The 20,623-nt window shown below is 29.2% G+C and overlaps 1 protein-coding gene across 3 annotated transcripts in view; it reads right to left on the minus strand.

The window, feature by feature from the left end:
- Pld (Phospholipase D) overlaps positions 1-20,623 on the minus strand; it is an 86,510-nt gene that overhangs the window by 18,777 nt on the left and 47,110 nt on the right. For all 3 annotated transcript variants that reach the window (XM_085816552.1, XM_035352699.2, XM_085816553.1), the window contains 5 exons: positions 12,072-12,223; positions 9,231-9,349; positions 3,294-3,416; positions 2,406-2,516; positions 821-912 (listed from right to left, as the gene is read on the minus strand). In XM_085816552.1, the coding sequence (XP_085672678.1) occupies positions 821-912; positions 2,406-2,516; positions 3,294-3,416; positions 9,231-9,349; positions 12,072-12,223 (597 nt within the window). The remainder of the gene's footprint in view (positions 1-820; positions 913-2,405; positions 2,517-3,293; positions 3,417-9,230; positions 9,350-12,071; positions 12,224-20,623) is intronic.

Consider the following 20,623-nt stretch of genomic DNA (forward strand, 5'->3'; position numbering starts at 1 on the left):
CCATTTTTAGTTCGGACACCACTGTAGAAGACATTAGGTTATTTTTTAAGAAGGGAAGTGAAATTAAGCAATGCCCTCGCCCGGACTTGAACCTCGGACCTCTTGATACACGCCGAGTGTGCTGGCCATTTACACTATGAAGGTTGCTGTGAAGGCAGAAGAAATACCTTATAAAATATTAACAGTTAGCATATATTTTTTCTTAATATAAGCCAATCCACATGTAAGTTGAAAAAATAAGATTTAGTTTCAAAATTCAGTTGAAACTGAAAACCTTACATAAGCAGAATTTAAAATTACCCTAAAAATACAGCTATATATCACCAAGAGTGAAAATAACTTACTGTCTTATTTAGCTATGGAGAATGTCAAGTTTTCACTGTTTTAAAAATATATTAGATATGATTGCTAGGGTTAAAACAATTCTGCATTAGTAATGTTATGGATGGAACTGAAGATGATATTCTTTATGACAATAATGTAAATGGTGAAATGGAAGCTGATGATATTTACACAGATTTACCAGAAGAGGTACTTTCCAAAAATCACTACAAAATTCTGAACTGTAAAACTTTTGCTAAAAATGCTTGGAATACATGAAAAAAGAATCAATTTATTATTTCAAAAGAATTAATAAATAATTATATACAGAACAAGAACTTCAAAATTGTCATTTAGCTTATGTTACCTCAGTGCCAACAACTTAAAAATCAGTGTTTTAAAATAAATAAAGGAACTCAAAGCTATGAAAAATAACTGAAATGAATTCATTTTACATAAGCAGGTATCATCTATTTCAATAAGATTAAAGGCTAATTACTTGTGTGCTTTCACAATACGTCTGAAAAGTGCTTCACCAATTCCATTTGAAACATCCTTATGCCCAGCAGCTTGGCTAATAAAAAACTGATTCTGAAAGAAAAAAATTAAATAAATAAATAAATAAAACATAAAGTATTTAATCTTATACATCCAAGAATGTTTTTACATATTAAAAACTTTACATTTAAACAAGCTTAAATCACTACCAATTCCATTTAAATTGAAAAATAATCAAAATATATAAAAACTTGATTTTCAGTTAAAAGTTAAGCCTTTCTGGTTGCTACTGATTTGATTTGAAAGGCCCCAAAATTTCGATTATTGAAACACTTAAAATTTTCTTCTAAATTCTTTATTTGCTATAATTCAGCAACTGCATTTTTAATTCTGAAATGAGTAGAAACAGATAAAGATTCTTAAAAAAGATAAAATTTTTATACACTTGTATCATATTGGATCACGAATAATAATTGTTAGAAATATTAAAATCTTGCTAAAGGAAAAAAAAACTAAGTATGCTAAAGAAAATAATGTATATAAAGTTTGTAACACGACTTAAAAATTTAGTAAGCAAATTGTTTAAGTATTCCTTCCAATTTAATGCTTTGATTCAGAAAAACACTAGTCATATCAATTAGTAATTAACTACATTATCTAGCTACATGTTTACATGTAAAAATCAGTTATTTTATATGCAAAAAATTAATAGAACTATAAAATTAGTTACACGATATCAGCAAGATCTTACCTCAAAGGAAAACCAATTCTACTAGCAAAGCTTTACATACAATCTTAGATAATGAGTAAAGACTTATGTCTAAAAAATGGAAAATCTTGAAAATTGATATTAAAGTTTGCCACCCCCAGGAATTCTATTTAGAATTGAATTACGAATATAAAGTGGTTCCATGTTTGGGTGGAAGACTACGTTATTCAAAATTTGATGCCTCTAGGTACCATTGTTTTTTCACAATGCGAGATGCAAACACACATTCATGTAGATTCTTCATTAGTTAGTTTTTTTACATATAATACAGGCTGATAATATTTGGCGGCAACAATTTTAAAAGTAATTCAACACAAAATGCTGTTTCAAGACTAATAGCCCTTATGGGCTAACCCCCATTTGGGTTATCATTGTACTTGCTTGCAAATACCATTTAACATTCTCAATAGTTCAGTCCTAAGTTTCCTCAAAATAAATGGCTGATAATGCCTTATATTTCCAAATATTACTATCAGCAATTAATATGGGCAGTAATTTTGCTATAGACTTTAATAGGCAAATTAATTTAAGCAAGATATTTTTTGTGGTGCAAAATTTACAACATTTATTGGAATAACTGTACATTCATCAGTTCTCATGTTACTTTTGTTACTAAGCAGATATTACTAGTAGTTACCACAAACTTTATTATCAATGGATGATCTACATACTTTTAACATAACATTATTCTTCACAGCTTTAAATATACTTTTACAATATTAATGCAGCACTGACTATACTATACTTACAGCATTACTATTAACTTTGGGTAAATAATAATAAAACAATTCAATTAATAATGAATGTAATAACTAACCTCAATATATATATAATGTTTAGAATTATCAATAACAGAAACATATGCATCATGTATAGACTGTTCCATGGTTTTGATGCCAGCAGACCATGTGCTTACACTTCGTAACACCTGCAGAAAATTTAAGGATCAGAAAAAGAAGTAACACCACATGATCTAAACATATAGGTTAAGGGAAATAAATTTCTATTCTCTACACAAAGACACAGAAATAGTGGTCAGAGGAAGAAACAGAAATTCAAAAATTAATTCAATATTTAGCAGATTTAGATCAAACGACAGTGGTAAAATTGCACAGATCTTTAGAAATGTAAGTATAAATTAATACAAGAGTGACAGCATTTATCAAGCACTAATTTCAAATAAAATTTCTCTTACACAATACTGTACTTTATCTTATTATTAAATACAGTTCAGATAAAACTACTGAAAAAATTAAAACAATTATTATAATCAGCTAAAACATATTTTAAAAATAAATAGTATACAATATGATAATAAAGTTCAGCAGATCAGATTTCACTTCAAAGTGGCTAACATTAAAAGAGAAAAATGTACAAGTTACACACATCGTGTAACATATTTGAATACACAATTACACAATTAAATTATTGAACAATAAGTAAAATTTGATAAAGAATTTAAATATCTTCATCAAACTAAGTAATTACTGAAATCTAAATTTTTTCAATTTTTAGATTTAATACATGAAAATATAAATAAATAAAACAATACATGATTATGATGAAAATATACGAAATATACCAAATTTTTATATATTAATTTCAAATCAATAACAATGTAAAAATTTTTACTACAAATAAATAAACTAGAAACAAAAAGCGAAAATAGTAAGTAAATAAAACTTAAAGGCGAGAAGTTACAAACCTGGCAGTTGGCACAGAACAGCTTGTTGGTAGCACTGGTGTGTAAAGGTGGAACACTCTCACAACCTTCATAAGACTTAGGTAGAAGCCATGGATATGTGTCGTAATATTTTGCTTTTTCAAACTGAGAGACACATAAGTTTCATTACTGAAATTGAAAAGTATCTCTTTTTTTTATGTTAATACAAAGCTACTTTCTTCTATTTTAATTTAACTACAGTAATTTTTATTTAAGGTTTTCTATAACACTATATTTTAGTACAGATTATCTAAAGAGCACTGACACAGTTCTACAATATTTTCATCCAAATTTATAATGAAAGAAATTTCTACATCACTTATATTCACCAATATTAGCTTTAATATATAACAAAACCTCCCCAAGATGACTACATAATGTTAGAGATAATTTCAGTCTATGTGGAAATCCTTGTCTTAGAGAGGTGACATTCAACACCAGTGTTTATACATGCTTTAATCACTTTATCCTACAAAACTAAAATAGTGGCTTTTTTTTCCTTCTTTCCCTCCAAAAATAAACTTTTTCACCTAAAACTGGCATGTGAAATGTTTCTTTTCTCCTTTAACCTGCTGTCAAGACCTGTTTAGAGAACTATCCATTTCTCCCATTCACACTGTTGAATATCATTTCCATACCCATGAGAAAATATCTGATATGGACTCCACATGACTTCCTTGTATGACCTATTAAATTATACCATTTTTTGCTGCATTTTATTTAAACTTATTTCCTCAAATTTCATTAGAAATATATTTCTCATTCAGTCAATTCAGTTCTCACTTCACAGCAAGGCAAAAATACATAAAAATTCAAACCTTCATTAAAACTTGTAAAACACAGAAAAATATAAAACATTGAATACAATTAAAAAAAAGTTTTAAAAAAATCTGAAAGGTTTCAGATTTTAAATTACATCCAAAGAGGCGTTTTTTAACGTTTTGTGTGTTAAATTTATTTATTATATATCATGTTCTTCACACTTAAACCATAAAATTCAGTTCAACAACAATATTGCAAAATAGTTTTTAAATGAGCATATCTTTAGAATTTCGGATACACAGTCTTGCGTAATGGAAATAAAAATGTTTTTTCTGTACAACGTTTTCAGTGCTTGCTCTGAAATCCATGAGTTTGTTAATAAAAAATTCGTTAAAGTTTTACAAAATATGAAATAGATAATAAAGCAAAATTCCAAATTTGGGCTTCCAGATGCCCATATTTGGGTGGAAACGTACCTTATTCGAAATTTGATGTCAGTCTCTAGGTACCATCATTTTACCCTAATGCAAGAAAGATATATTCATTTATGTAGTGTCTTCATTATTTGATTTCTTTAAATATAATACAGGGCAATAAAATTTGCTGGCAACAGTTTGAAAAGTGAAACAATGTAGAAAGTGAATTAAGGCAAAATGTCAAATCGGAATTAACAGTCCTTCTGGGAAAATTGTCCCTTTGGACTAAAAATCTTTTTTTACGATTAAAATTAGTTTCTATTCAAAAACAAGCAATTTGGTCTCTGGGCAGAAAGACAAATTTTTCAGTGCACAAAACTAAAAATTTACTTTTCGTCCCACTCGGCGAAAAGGCACTGAAGTTGGTGCACATACTGATTCAATTCCCTATTCTATTAAGAGGTAATGTAAACAAATGGCCACTTCGTTAGGCTTAGCATCACTTAAAAGAACTTTTAAATCATTGATAATTCTACAACTATTACATACACATTAACTAAAAGCATAAAAAGTTAAACTGAAACATAAGATCATTTTTAAAGCAACAAATGTGCTATTTAGCAACACATAAAAATAAAGAAACTGAGCTTACATAGAATATATATATACACATATACACATTTGGTGTGGCCAATTGCAATGAAAAAGAGAGGTGCACAACTACATGCTATAGCAGTCCCATACATAAAATTTCAACATTCTCAGGCTACTCATTTTCAAGTTATGCGAGAGATATATGTACATACCTACGGACAACATGAAAAATCTCTTCTGAATCCATTTTAGAGAAGAAAAAAAAAAGAGTCCTTTGTTCCATCCATACGTACAGATGTCACGCAAAAACATCGTTCAAATAGATGACAGATGTCAAAATGGATATTTTTGTCAATATACGATACCTGAAATTTTTCACTATTACAACACTTCCTGTACCTCATACAATGTAGTGAAAATCCTTTTGTGTTGCCTAGTCTCATAACTAAAAATGAAGAAAGACAATGCCCTAAAAGGCACATTTTCAAATGAGCAGTAGTTCCATTGCAATGCCAGCTGAAAGGGAATTGGAACTGCATTCTTATTTCCAGTTTTTTTTTTATGTGACTTCTCTTTTGTATGATCCTGATATAACCCTGCTGTACATAAAGCATGACCAATTAAGCCATCGATCACCTCTTCATTTTAGTTGCCTTCGAGAGAACTGGAAAACATGAAGTGAAAAGTTTCTCTCGGGAATAACAATCCAGACCACATTTAACCCCAACAAGTGTGTGCTGTTGTTAACAGATGATTAAACTTTTCACATTGACTAATCTGTCTTAAAGAAAATCGTGAAGTGCTTAAGAAATATTGAGCACTTCATAATGACAGGTTTCACTGTGTTAATGTTTTTTTTTTTTTTTTTTTTTTTTTTTTTTTAAACTAAGCAAAACGTAAACTAAAGAAAATGTAACAGTGACAAAAATCTGTTCATCACCATTATTTATAAAGAGATATCACATGTTTATGCTTGATATGTTTGGTTACCAAAATGAATGGTTTGATCTAAAAGGCAATCAGCCAAATATTGTGCCTTTTAGAAGTGCCTACGGTGGCCAAATAACTAAAATAAATCATTTTTAATAAATTAAAACAATTTTAAATTAGTTTCAATAAATTTAATTGAAATTACTACATTTATTTTTTAACTTTGATACTTTTGTTGGTTTTTATAGACCAACACTGGCTAAATGGGAAAGTTCATCGTCAGTCTCCAGCGAGAGACACCAGCCAAATGAAAATTTCTCTATTTGCCATCAGGGACCAACACTGCACTCAACATATTAAATCTTCTGTTGCCATTTAGCACCACACACTTATGTGAAACTACTTTTTCCACTTTAATGTTTGTTAAATCCAAATATCATTCAACACTAAAAAAAGATAAAATGCTTTACATTTAGCAATGTCAAATGTTGCATCAATTTGTTTTGCAGCAAAAAACAAGCATATACGTCTTATTAATGCTTTGAAGGAGAAATAAGCACATCTCTCTTATTTTCCAATTTTCATCCAAGCCAATTTTTATTCAATAACTTTTGTATACATGAAAATCCTAAGACTAGTAATTTTCATATGTATACTATTTATTAAAGAAATAAAATAGTTATGGGAAAATATTTAGTTTTATAGCTTCATTTTATATTTAATATCTGAGGTCATGAAAAAAAATCTCAATGAGAAAGAGGGCCATGGATGAAAAACCTTTAAGAAGTGCAGGTTTAAAGGTATGCACGACTGTTTTTACTCTATACTTCCACTGGATAGATCATAAATAGTGATTTAAGATTGTCAAAATCTTGCTCAATTAATTAAAACAGTGACAATGAAACTATTTACAAACTACTGAAAATTATGTGTTTGAATTTTAAAAAAATTTTTGGGAGATAAATCCTCAATATACTAAATATTAAGATACAATAACACGCACCATGAAAATTTGAAAACATAACGCTGATTTTTTTTGTTTGACTTCTAAATTAATACTAAATATTGTCATCAAATGCAGTTTTCAGACATATCATACTCAAAACTTCCAAATTTTAATCCCCCTTTTTTTTAGTCATTTTATCAAAAAAAAAAAAAAAAAAATATAGCATGCAATGTTTCGTGAATATTAGAAAATTCCTAAACACATTTTACATCAACAAATCCTACTGAACAAAATTCATTGTAAACTGCCAAAAGAGAAACTTCACCCAACGCAGCTTTTCAGTAAACAGTGAGCTGTTAACGTATTTACGTCATACAACTATATATTTTCGAATGTAATTAAAGTTTATTTATCATTTGTTTTTCATGTCTTTTGAAACTGAATTATTCCTTAATCCACATATAAAACTACTTACAAAACATCTTAATTTTTACAGAATTGAATAATTTTTTTCCAAACTTATTAGCAGTTTTTACAAGGTACCATACTTCACTTATGCTTTCATATCAACTTTCCGGAATACTAGCGAAGATGTTTTAAAAAGCTTTTAAAGCCCTTTTAAAAGAGCTTGCTTTCTGAGATTTTCTTAAAAGACAAAATTCACTGTATAGTAAATACCTTGGATAGTTTGGCTTCAATATGGTTTTAAAAATTTCAAAAGTAACTGAATTGAGCAAAATAAAAATAAATTCTAGAAAATTAGTACAGACTATTATTTTTTGATTCATAAATGATCAGTTTGTTTCCCCTTTTTATACAATCAAGTCCTTTTTTGTGTGGTTTATTTTTATACAGTTTTAAAGTTATATGATACCATATATATTCATATTTTTCTGAGGCTCGCTATAGTACACCTATACTCAGGTCATTTGTTCTTGAAGCCTGCAAACGAACAGTTGAACAAGCAGAAAAAATTATTGAAATGATTGGCACCTTGTCAAGAGTACATTTACGGAAGCTAATCCCAGTCCTCGACATAACCTTACAATTTGCAAAGCAATAAACAGTGCAATTTGTAACTACAAAAGTAATGTATGCAGAGTAAAAGATCAAAATAGAAAAACGTGCAGACACTGATATTGCAAATTTCAGAGAATAAAACAATAATTATAAAAAACATGCATTTTTAAAAATTACTTATAATAAACAAATCAAAATTTAGTAATCACATTTTATTTAATGAAAAAAGGAGGAAAAATAAAATTTTGATCTGTTATTTTATATATGTATTTAGTTGCCAATGTATGTATTTAGTCTACTTTCAAACAGTTTGGGATATTGGCAGAATCAGTTATCCAGATTATGGAAAATATTGCTGTACTATAACAAGCATTTAACTTTTTTTTTCAAATAAATACGACAGGATGAAGCAAATGGCAATATAATAACATTAAAAGCTACCATATCAAAATCATTCTATCTATTAATGATAAGAATTCTGGATGCAAGTGCAGTTATATTTAAATTTCATTGCTTGCAGAGAAGAAAATAAATATCTATTTTCACAGAGAAAGGTTCATGTTTTATCATAGTAATATATTCCAGAAGATCATTATGATGTGATTTTGATTGACTGATAGGTCAGTGTAATAAGAATTAGATAAATGAAAGACTGGTGGACATTTTCATGAAATACTATATCAGTATGGATCATTTCTGAGGATCATACAAACAGGAGTTACCTGTTTTAAGATGACTTCACATTATAATTTGTCAAGGTGACATAATGGTTTTCAGTCAACCCTCCCTCAAGTCCTCTCCCTTGGAATTTCATTTGAGTTAGAAGCTTAACAGTTAGTAAGGCCTGGAGTTACACAATATGCCCCAGATGAGCACACAGGTGTCAACCTCACTTCAAACTGTATATGTCTATACATGTTTATAAGTTAGATGCTTAAAATAGATTAAGCGTATATTATTCATTACATATATTCCACATAATTTCACAAAGAAAAAGTATGGATAATGCAGAGTTATTAAAAAATGTAACTAATTCACGGTGATATATTTTATTAAGGGGGGGAGTACTTCAAATTGTAACCAGGCAAAAAATATTCTATCAATAATGAAGATTTACTCCTTGTAAATGTTAAAGAGAGTTAAGGAATCATAAGATTGAATTGAAGACTACACTGACTCAAAACCAAAAGTACAGATATATATTTTTAATTTTTTGGAAGAGATATTAAAAATACTGAATGATGAATGTACCTTAGTAAAATTCCATCTTTGAATGAAGTGTCGAGCCACATCTCTTGCAGCAGCACCCTGTACATAAAGTCCAATATCATGCCATGGCATTCGAGGAGTAGCGTATCTATCAATCAAATCTATTATGGAAGAATGATTGATTTTTTCCCACTTTTCAAATAATAACAATACATTTTAAAGTGTAGCTACATTATTAAATAAAATAAATAATGTAAAAAACTGAATATTGAAACAAAAAAAAATAGATTTGACTGTAATGTATGCACACATGGGGCATTAATACGTAATACAGCACTCTCATGAATACAAATATCATGATTTTCTGAAATTATATGAACTGGTATTGCCGGATGTTATGTAACATAAAAGAAATCATAAAGAAGGTAAATATAAATTTTTCCACCAATTTCTACCATAAGACTGTCACTTTAGTATTCTAGCCAAATCAATCTCTAAATTACGCCTTCCCTAAAAGGCAGAAATCAAAATGCAAAAAATATCCAGTCATCTGAAGAGTTCTCCAGTTTTTTGATGATGAATACAAATGAAGCAGTACAAAAACATACGAAACTTTCATCAAATCCACATATAAGATCTAGTTTATTTTATGATTTTTTGAAAAAAGTGGAAAATTCCTTTTTTTAAAAAGTCATTATATTTATTTGTAAAGAAAATATCAACATTCTATTCAATAGTCTCCAAAGAAGCGAACTTCAATGCATTCAGAGAATTCTGAAGTGACTTGAAGAGATGAAAATCTAAGAGAGCAAGGTGTAGTCAATATGGGGAGAAAGGGGGTACAAAACATCTTAGCCATATGCAGTAAGTTTTTGCCTGACATTCCGAGAAATAATGGAAGACGAAAGCTACTCAAAGATGGGTCAGTTCTGGGCACACTGCTTCAATCTCTTCTATTAAAATTGCTATGTGGAAACAATACATAAAAAATAAATAAATAAAAATTTAAAAGAAAATCAAAAAATATTTATTATTTGATTTGATGAAAACAATTCACAATATACAATTCCTTTGTAGTTCCACTATTCACAAAGCATTAATTTTTGGGATGCAACCCCCCCTTCTTGGATGTTATTAAAGAAAATTCTTTTGGTTTATCTCATAATGTTTTTCTTGTAGCATTACCATATAGTATACACTTGTCATATCCAGTAATGGATTGCAGCCCTCTTTTTTTTTTTTTTTTTTTTTTTCCAGCAAAGAGTCATACACTAAAACTTGACCAAAAAAATATTCTGCTCTCTTAAAGAATGGGATAACCATACATTGTAGCAGCTTACATAGCCAGGCTTCTTCAAATGATCACATACTGTACTTTTGGGAATACTTATTCTGTCTGGTAGTTTCTAAATTGTGTAACTTAGACTTTCAACAATAGCTTTTTTTAATAGGTATTTGTTTGAAGAAAATGGTCATCCAGAGTAGGCATCATCTTTGAGGCTGAAATTTCCCTGAAGCTCAAACCACCTCCGAATTGCGACATTCGAAACAGCATTTTGCCCATGTGTGGTACATATTTTAGAAATAGTCCGATTAGTATTTTCCCCTTTCTTAAAATAAAAGAGCATAAAATAATAAAAATGAACTTTTGAGTTCTACGATTTTAGCACTGCAGTGAAAAAAAGAGTAATGCCATAAAACACGTTAATTATGCAACATGCGCAAAGATCTTATTTAAACATCCATTTCGATCAAGATCTTTCCTTACAAGCAATAAGAAAATATTTACGGGGGGATAAAAAAGCATTATGATTTGAAAAAAATTGCAGAAATTTTAAGATGACCCCATATTTAAGCACACTTTAGACATGTACTTAAACAATATTTGACATATTTGGAGAGATATTTCTGATACTAATATTAAACAAACATTAATAAAAAATAATTACACATCATCAAATTATATATTATTATTTATTGGCAAATTAAAGATAAAAATTCCTCACTTAAGATATTTGTAACTGCTTGACAATACTATAGTATCATTTTTGTAAATACCATAGTTACACAGATACATTTCATGCACAATATGGGAAATTTGAAAAACCTTATTATGTTATTTAATAACTGATAAGAATACTAACAACATAATATTACATCAAAGCATTGAAATAGTGAATTTTTTCTAAAATTTTTTAACAATACTAAACATTGATAAGCATATATTTACTCAAAAAAAAAAAAAAAAAAAAAAAAAAAAAAAAAAAAAAAAAAGTATTTAAAATAAAGCTAATCAAATGTTTGAATATGAAGCAATCATTTTTGCAACATTTATATAAAGTCTGAAATACTTTTTATGCGTATATTTATGAAAGTCAAGCTCTTAATTTTATTCTATGAAGTTTTTATAATGAAGCTTAATAGTTTCTTCAGATATAGAAGCCTAAAACAGAGCTTTGAAATGGCAGCATATTATAGAGTCCTTACATTAAATTAAAACAAATGCTTTACAGATGAATGGATGTAATTATCAGAATTCCATCTAAATAATTTAGGATGGTAAATCAAGCTGTTACGTGTTTTTTCTAAAAATGCCAAAAGATGGAATGGATTTTACAAATTATCAGATTAACAACATTGTACATTTTCAAGATGACTATTACAACACAGGTGGAATTAAAATAATGGCTATTAAATAAGGTTATTTGATACACAGAAAATGCATATTTTAATTTTTTTCATTACACCGATTTTTTTTAATTTCTTAAAATATTTACATCTATGCAGGATTAAAAATTTAAAAATTGTTTTAAATGCCTTTAAAATTCAATTAATTAGCTACAAAAATAATCAAAATTAAACTCTGAAAAACTGGAAGCTTACCCTGATAAGGCTTGTGCAAATGCTCAAAATCTTTAACAATGAAATTGATGTAATCTTTACCAATCCACAACTTTGGACTTCCTTGCAATCCTAATTCATTCAGAGCAATTTCGCTGCTTGTTTTTCGCATAGCTATATCAGGTATATCCAGACTGTGAAAAGAAAAAACAAACTTCAAATATATACAGAGGAACATAATTTAATATTTTAAAGCCACTGTTAAATACTATAATAGTTACTCTATTTCTGTCCAAAGAAGTTAATCAGATTACGCTGTATAGTTCTGTTCATGATATTCCAGATATTATTTAGATTTTATCATAATTCAGGGTCTTTCAGTACATATTTTACACTAAAATACAGTTACATATCAGTATCTCAAATCTCTTTAATTCAATTTCTTCATTTATACCAAAAAAATTATTCCTTGAATGTTTAGCATTAAACTGACATAATTTTCCAACGATAACCTTTGCCACTTCAAATAACCAATATCTATGTCAGAGTAAATGAATCAGTACTTGGATCTCCACCATTTTTTCCCAGAAGCCCTCAGTAGGCCCTAGCAACTTGATGGCTTGCCTAACAGCACTTTCCTGTGGAGTGGAGAAATTTCTATGACCTTTAGCCCCTAATGCAATGATGATCAATCAGGGAGAACTGTAATTTACGGTCTTCCTTTTTTCACAAAAATTACGTCCTTAGTAGGGTTTGGTAAAGCTCGATGATTTGAAGCTCGGTTAAGCTCGAGCTCGATTGTTTTTTCGGGCTTTCGAGCATTTGAAGTTGACATACTTACATTATCAAAAGATTTATAATGGACTTAAAATAATTGTTAGCATCAATTGTTAGCAATTAATATTTTTCAGAAATTTAAAAGAAACTTTTTCTTTACTTAACATTTATTTATGCATTTATATTAATGAAAAAATATTTTAAAAACACCAGTGCATGTAATGTTTATCTGATAGCTTCGACCTAATTTTGGTGCAAAAATTGTTGGCCATGGAAAATGCCCTCTCAGAATCAATCAACGTTGGTTTTATACTGTAAATAGCTTCAAGTAACAGGGTTCGTACACATTTCTGCCCACGGAAATTAAGTACTTTTAAGGACCATTAATGAAAAAAATTAAGGACCTATGAGCAAATGGAAACTGAATAAATTCAATTAAAAATATTATCTATGCCTGAATTTCACTTTTGTAATACCATCCTAAAAATAAAATAGATCTTTAAGTAGTATGCATTATTACTAAACATGAATTAACATAATTATTAATGAGTTTGAGAATAAAATAAACTTTATGCAATTTATCAAGTAGCATTAAATAGTTTACACTTATAATAGTTGGACATATTTGAAAGAAGATAAGTGACATTTACGTTTTACTAACAGTAGCTTTATGTTGATTTTTTTATGCCTCATTTTGTCACATACTTGGCCAGTCTACTTGGTTTCGTAAATAGTAGGTAGATTTTGTCAAATGGCATAAGTTAAAATAATAAGTAAGATCATCAGCATGATTCATAATTAAAAGACTGAATGCTGTCACCCCTACTGCTTAATCTACAGAGAGACCTGCTGATTCAAACAAACCTGAAAGGCCTGATGTAGGCACAGTTGGCAAGTGTTGAAAGTCAGTCAGGCTCTTTTTGATGCAGTTAGTGTTGTAGCTTCATATAGAGTTCCAGGGGTTTGTAAATCAGTCCAATAAGCCATTAAAGCACCAGAGGTGATAAGTTGTTTTGTATTATTTTAAGTTTCACTAGATGCAAAGAATACGTTTTACTTGAATTTTGACATTTTTTTATTTTATCTTGTGTCCACAGTGTGCATTGGATTATTTATGGCAAGGCACACGAGGGCTATCAGCCTAAAGGGAAGAATGCCTTCATGGAGGACTTTCTAAGGGAAACTTGCTCATATACACGTTACACATGGGGAAAACCACGAAAACACCCATGCAGCCAGCCCGTTCACGGGATTCGAACCTTGGACCGAACTACCAGTGTTCAGCATCTTTACAGCTCGGCTGCTGGTGGGCCTAACCACAGTGAGTATTAATGAAAGGCGATAACTCGCTTTAACATGCAGAGAAAATTTTTAAGCATAAACAGTTAGTTATCAATAATTAAATTAGGTAGGTTAATAACCTTAGTCATTATGGAATTACATGGCCACTATTAAATTTTATTTTTTAACAATATTTGTTAAAAAAAGCCCTATCAAAATCAAAATCTAATAAAATTTCACAGTTTAAAATACATGTAATTCATGACATTGATTTTTAAACGATATTACGATAATTACACATTAAAAGCTACAAAACATTTATGTTTTGTAACAACAACACTCAACAAAATATTTATCTGTCATTTTAATTTGAAGCCTTCTCAGACATTTTGGCTAGTTTATATCGATTTCCTTCTCTTTAAGCATCTTTTCTAACAATTAGAGATTTGTCTCAAAATGCAAAAACCAATGCTCTTGCTAGTTTCTGCGTGCTTTATCTCCTAACTTGTCAACCTCTCCACAATGTACCTATGAGAGTTTATTTGATCTGGTAAAAGTTAAATAGTCCAAACCCCTCGACAAATGTAAAGTATATTATCGCTATGTCTGAAAGTACTAACTGCAATATCAGACAAAGGTTTAAATAAGCCTCTTATTTAAAAAGAACTTAAAACATAAAGGCATGTTCTGATGCTAACAAAATCAATTACAGCTCATGGTGACATAATTAAACAAGAACAGTCAAATTCAAACTAAAAATGTGGACTAGTGGTCAAAGATTATACAATTTAGTTTTAATTTAACCCTCTAAGCGGCAATATATATTAACTAAATATTTTTTTATATATCTGTAAGAATGTATATATTATGTACATATTAAAATATGTCAGAGAAATTGAGGCAATATATCAAAAGTACACAAATCTAGGTATGTAATACCAGGAGAATTTTTACATTAAAATCAAAAACATAATTTGTTCTCATCGTAGTTTTGGGAAATTTGTGCTTTCTTAGCAAAAACCCTGACCGCTCAGATTGTTGGCTCAGTAACTCTATCATATGAGGAAATAGAAATGGGAAATTACAGTAAAGGCTGAAATCATAAATAATTGGGTAATTTATATAATAATAACTGTGCATATTTTTGAAGAATAATTTTCTTTATGTAATCAGTTTCTTTCTTCAACACGTTTCCTTTCCATTTTAGAATTTTTTGATTTAATTAAGGATTTCTGTTATTCTAAAAACACTAAATGCATTTAGAATGTACAGAAAAAGCGGCTAATTTTATTTCTTTAGCAATAAGAATATTCAGAAGAAATATGAAATATATATGGTAAATGCCAGTTACAGAGCTGATGTGGCAGAATTTTTAGAATTGAATGACACACCAAACAACAAAATGTATAAATGGCAAAACTTTTAGAATTTAGAGCTGGCATCGGATGCATTTAGAAAGGCACTAGGCAACAGAATTTAAGATCCACAGAGCTTGCATCAAGTGGGAAAATGCCTAGTGCCAGCTATGAGTATGGTGCATTAAGACATATTAGATTAATCTTTTAAATTGTAAGTTTCAATTTCTTTATTAATAAAAAAATCCCTTTCTATAATGCCTTCCCATGTGATAAGATTACAAGCATTTTTGATATTTTCCATGCTTGTGTCTAGTGAAAAGTAGAGAAAATAAAGGGAAGATAAACATGTTAAGATTCTAGTATCAGAAGTAAAACATTCAAATATTATGTTTTCATTGTTCTTCCAAACGTTCTCCAAAAAATAACAAATTCATTGCAAACTTTCTGTACAATACATCAATTACGTGTTGATACCATGGAGACATTTTTCATTTTGTCACATATTTCTTGAATCTTCTAGAATTTCTATAAATCTTGCTTTCAAATCTTTCTAAACTTTCCATGCTGCATTGTCTAAAATCTTAAAAAAAATTATCCCTACCAATTTTGTAACAGCAAAAATCCAGAAATAGTTTGGAAAAAAAAAGGGAGAGAAAAAGTGTAAAATTAATTTTATATAGAGAAAAACTGATGCATATTCTAAGAATTCTAAATACTACAAGACAATTACATGGAAAAAAAAACTCTTACTGTGAAAAAATTTTAAAAAAAGACATTTTTAATTAATTACATAGCTAATTTTGCTTTTTCTAAGAGCTGTTTCATAAATTGTGCTTTACAGTATTATACCTTGTTTGTTTTTCAAATTAAAAATATTGTATAATAAGTTGTAAAAATGAAACTTTATAATATGACAGTGGAAACATAAAAATGTTTTTAAAGTTATTTTTTAAATATAATTTCAATATATTACCATTATTTTAATGAAATTTCTCAATGTTACAATGTTTTTAAAAAAATCGTCAAAAATTCTCAGATCTCGGAATTAAAAATTTTCTATAGAAGCTGATCTTAAAATCGCCAAATTTAGAACCATTTAATAAAAGAATTCACATGCAAAAAAGCGAAAAGTTGTTTAAGGGCTCTTTATTAGAAAAAAATGAATTTTGTATGCTTATGTTTCACTTCTTGCTTAGAACCTCGAGTATCGCATCACTCTTTTATTAGAAACAGAAACAAATTATAACCCATAAAACCATTCAAAAGATATGTCAGTGAATCGCCAAAAATATTCCTCTGAAATGCTAATTCACACTCAAAATGGCAGTCGTAAAAACAGATAGAAATTTCAGATGATTAAAATTAAGGACCGTCTGCTGATTTTGGCCAAAATTAAGAACTTTTAAGGACCAAAAAACGATTGCAAAAAATCTAAGGACTTTTAAGGACTGTACAAACCCTGAGTAACCACTTTAAATTTACAGTCAATTCACCATTACTTTTTGACAAATTAAATTCTTGACTTAATTTTTTAAAGTGGTCACCTTCTGGTAGTTTGCTAGTCGGGGTTTCTAATACAGCACAAAGTCTGCAATCCGGACTCATCGGGACTTTCGCGATTCCTGATTAGGGTTTTTTCTTTTTCTAGATTATAGATCATCGATTTAAATCTGGTAAGATGGTATGCAGAAATTATACAGTTAAAAATATTTAAACTGTAATTTATGAAATAAAGAGCAATTATGATCTAAAGGGTATCAAATTTTACAAAAAAAAAAAAAGCTTAATATTTATTTGTTTACTTTATTAAACATTTCTTTCAATGTGCGTATGCGTAATGTATGCGCATTCTTTATGCACATGCGTAAAGTTTGTGGCTTTGAGGTCCGGATAATAGATCATTCTGGATTACGGACTTTGTACTGTAGTACTCTAAGTGTTTCTTCAAGAGAAGCACCAACTTTGGTAGTTGTTTCTGCTTCACTGCTTGATTTTTCATTTGATAAATTTGGTGATGAATCTGGTGACGGAAATAAACACTTCATCAAAGCAGCTGTTAGTTCTATAGAAGCTTTTGATGGCGTTTTATTTAAGTTGTTTAGTGAATTCATCAAATCTATGATGTTTTTGTTGATTCTGCTATTGATGTAAAAAATCAATATTTTCAGAAAGAGAACTACTTATTTCAGATTCTTGTACAGGTAAATTCTCTCGCATAAAGTTGATAGAAATATATGCTATTCGTAAAGTGGCTTGTTTTTCACCCATAGCCTTAAGTGCCACTTCAATTGGTTTTAATGCCAAGACTATCAATTTTATTAATTCCAGGTTTAAATTTGTTAAAATATGTTTAGATCCAAGTTCAATGAGTACATCCTTTGTAACGTCATACAATTTTACAAATGTTTTAAGCATTTTCAGCATTGAATTCCATCTGGTTTTACAATCCAAATAGAGTTGTTGCTCTATCTGTAATTTTTCTTTACATTTAGACTTGAACAAATCTGAATGCACAACAGAATTTTTGAAAAAAATTACAACTTGTCTCACAATATTTATGTTTTCCTTGAACGTTTCATTCTGTAATTCAGTTTCATTAATGCTTAAACCATTATCAACATCATCAGTCTATACTGAACTTTCGTCTATACTTTCTTTTGTCCCTGATTTTTCATTATAAGAAGTTTTTGTAACAGCCAAATGCAAGGCATGCACAAGACATGTTTGATAAAAAGCAGGTGTTTCTTTTTCGAGCTTGATCATAACACTTGCTCCATCCCCAGTAGTGGATACAATATCATGCTTAAATGATAGACCAAAAGATTCAAGGTGCTCTTCTACAAGTTCTTGGGTTTTTTTTTTTTTTTTATCGCAACTTTCAAAAATTCTTACCAGTCCAAGATTGATGTTTTTTTGGCAGGTAGTATGCAGATTTATATTCAGGAATCCCCGGTTACCAATGCTGGTCCATTCATCTATGGTAATGGAGAATTTCTTTGATTCGCCAATATCTTTTTTAATATCATTTTTGATTTTTTTTCACAGTTTCCATATGGTTATGAACAAGAGCCATTGCAGATTTTTTTGTTGGCTGGAAGCTTCAATACCCCTTAAGGCCAATGATTGCCGAATAAACTCTGACTGAGTGATTTGACGAATTGATAAGCATCTACTGCAGCCATTTTTGCAACAATCTCTTCAATTGATGTTTTGATTACGAAATTATCCAAAGTTTTTGTTTTTTTAGCTGTCGTTTCTGCCTCTGCTTTGTCAACGTCAATGTTATGAACGCTGCTTAGATGACGACACACTGTTGATGTATTTCCATTTAAAATGGAAATTTTTTTATTGCATTTATTGCAGCATGCATAATTTTGGTCTGCCTTGGCGAAATGACTCAAAACGGTTGATCTTTTGTTTTTCGGCATGATTACTATTCTAGAAAAAAAATAGAAAATACTACTCTAGAATATGCATGTATTCACGGCTGTAACTCCAATAATATTAACCATTTTTACCAAAATACTGCTAAAATTTTGACTTAATTTGTGTTGAGATATTAGTAATCGCATTCTTATTGGTTAAAAGGAAGCATAGCTTTCTATCACGTCCAAGCTTTCTGTCAGGTCTGAAGTATTTCAAAACTTAATCCCATTCTATTTGCTTATGATTTGTTAAAACATGATCTGCTTGTGTCTCTGCGTATTACTCTGTAATAAATGTTTGTTTTGTAAAACATGGCATTTTCAATGTTCAACAATTTGTAATTTTGTTTTTTTACTGATACTAAGAAAATCATTATTTAATATTTCATACACGTTGCTACTTAAAATTAAAAGTATATTGTTTCTATCGGTAAAGATTTAAAATCCTTGCATTTCTATGTACTGTACTGTAGGCGGCAACAAATTCATCTCTTTACCAAAACAAAGTTTCAACACTGTTCAGGTAAAAGTACTGATAAAAGTAAAAGCATTTTACTGTATATATCCTTGAACTATTTAACATGTTTTATTAACTATAAATATTATTATAAACTATAAACATTATTTTACTGTTATAATCCTTTTATTGTTTAACTTTACTTATCTGTAATACAATTATAAAAGTTTTAGTTTTTATGTACTTAAAAAGGAGCAGTTATGATACCAATAAAATGTCTTCTAGGATTCTTAAGAAATATGTTGACAAATAAATTAAAACTAAAATGCAGAGCGAAAAACATTTTGTATGTACAGAGCTAGAAAGCCCGTCGGGCTTTGATTCGAGTATCAAGTACTCGAAAATGACCAAAAATTATCGAGCATCAAGCTCGAGCCTAAGCTCGTTCAAACTCTACTCCTTAGAATCCTGATATTTTGTTTTTCAGAAGTTGACATTTTGGTTGCTACACATGGGACTTTTAATCTAATAGATGCCAAAACTGTGGAAAATACAGAGTTACCATGCCATTACTACTTACATTTTTAAAATGCATCGAATTAACAAACTTTATAAAACTTTTATTTTTTGTTCAAAAGCTTAAAATGTAAACTAATAACACTGCATGTTTTTATTAACGTTTTATGGTATTAACATTATATGCACTGCTGTTCAATATTTAATACGAAATTAAAAGCTCATTAACTTGAATCTTTTCCACCTTCCTGCGAGATTCAAGATTGAGGTCTAAATATATTCCAGGTTGATAAAAATTTTTAATATATTTAATATACTTTTGGTTTTAATTTAATGAATAGATTTCTGTAAAAATATACAGTAAATCTTCTGTGGTGACTTAAGATACCAATTGCTTGGGGGGGAGGACTTGTATTTTTTAGAACAAAAATAAATACCTGTATATGATTCCAATTGTGCAATATTACCTAAAAAACCTTCAGACTCTATTAGACTACAAGTGAGTTTGTCTGAAAATGTATGGCAAAGCCTCATGAAAGCTTTAAATAACACTTTTTTTACGCTTGAATTGAATAGAAAGCAAAACTCGTACATACACTCAAAACTCTGCCCCTTGCAGGTATTAAAATAACATAAAATTGAATTTACAATATGAAAAAGATCATAGCTAAAGACTATATAAATTTAATAAGCTGGCTCAAAACTTATATCATGTTTTAACTTTGGCTAGCACATGACTAATGCTGATATATTAATTGGCAGAGTTGGATGACAGCAAAG

This window comes from Stegodyphus dumicola, chromosome 5 (assembly GCF_044657685.1).
Source record: "Stegodyphus dumicola isolate Sdum_Otavi_A_Nest chromosome 5, ASM4465768v1".
NCBI lineage: Eukaryota > Metazoa > Arthropoda > Arachnida > Araneae > Eresidae > Stegodyphus > Stegodyphus dumicola.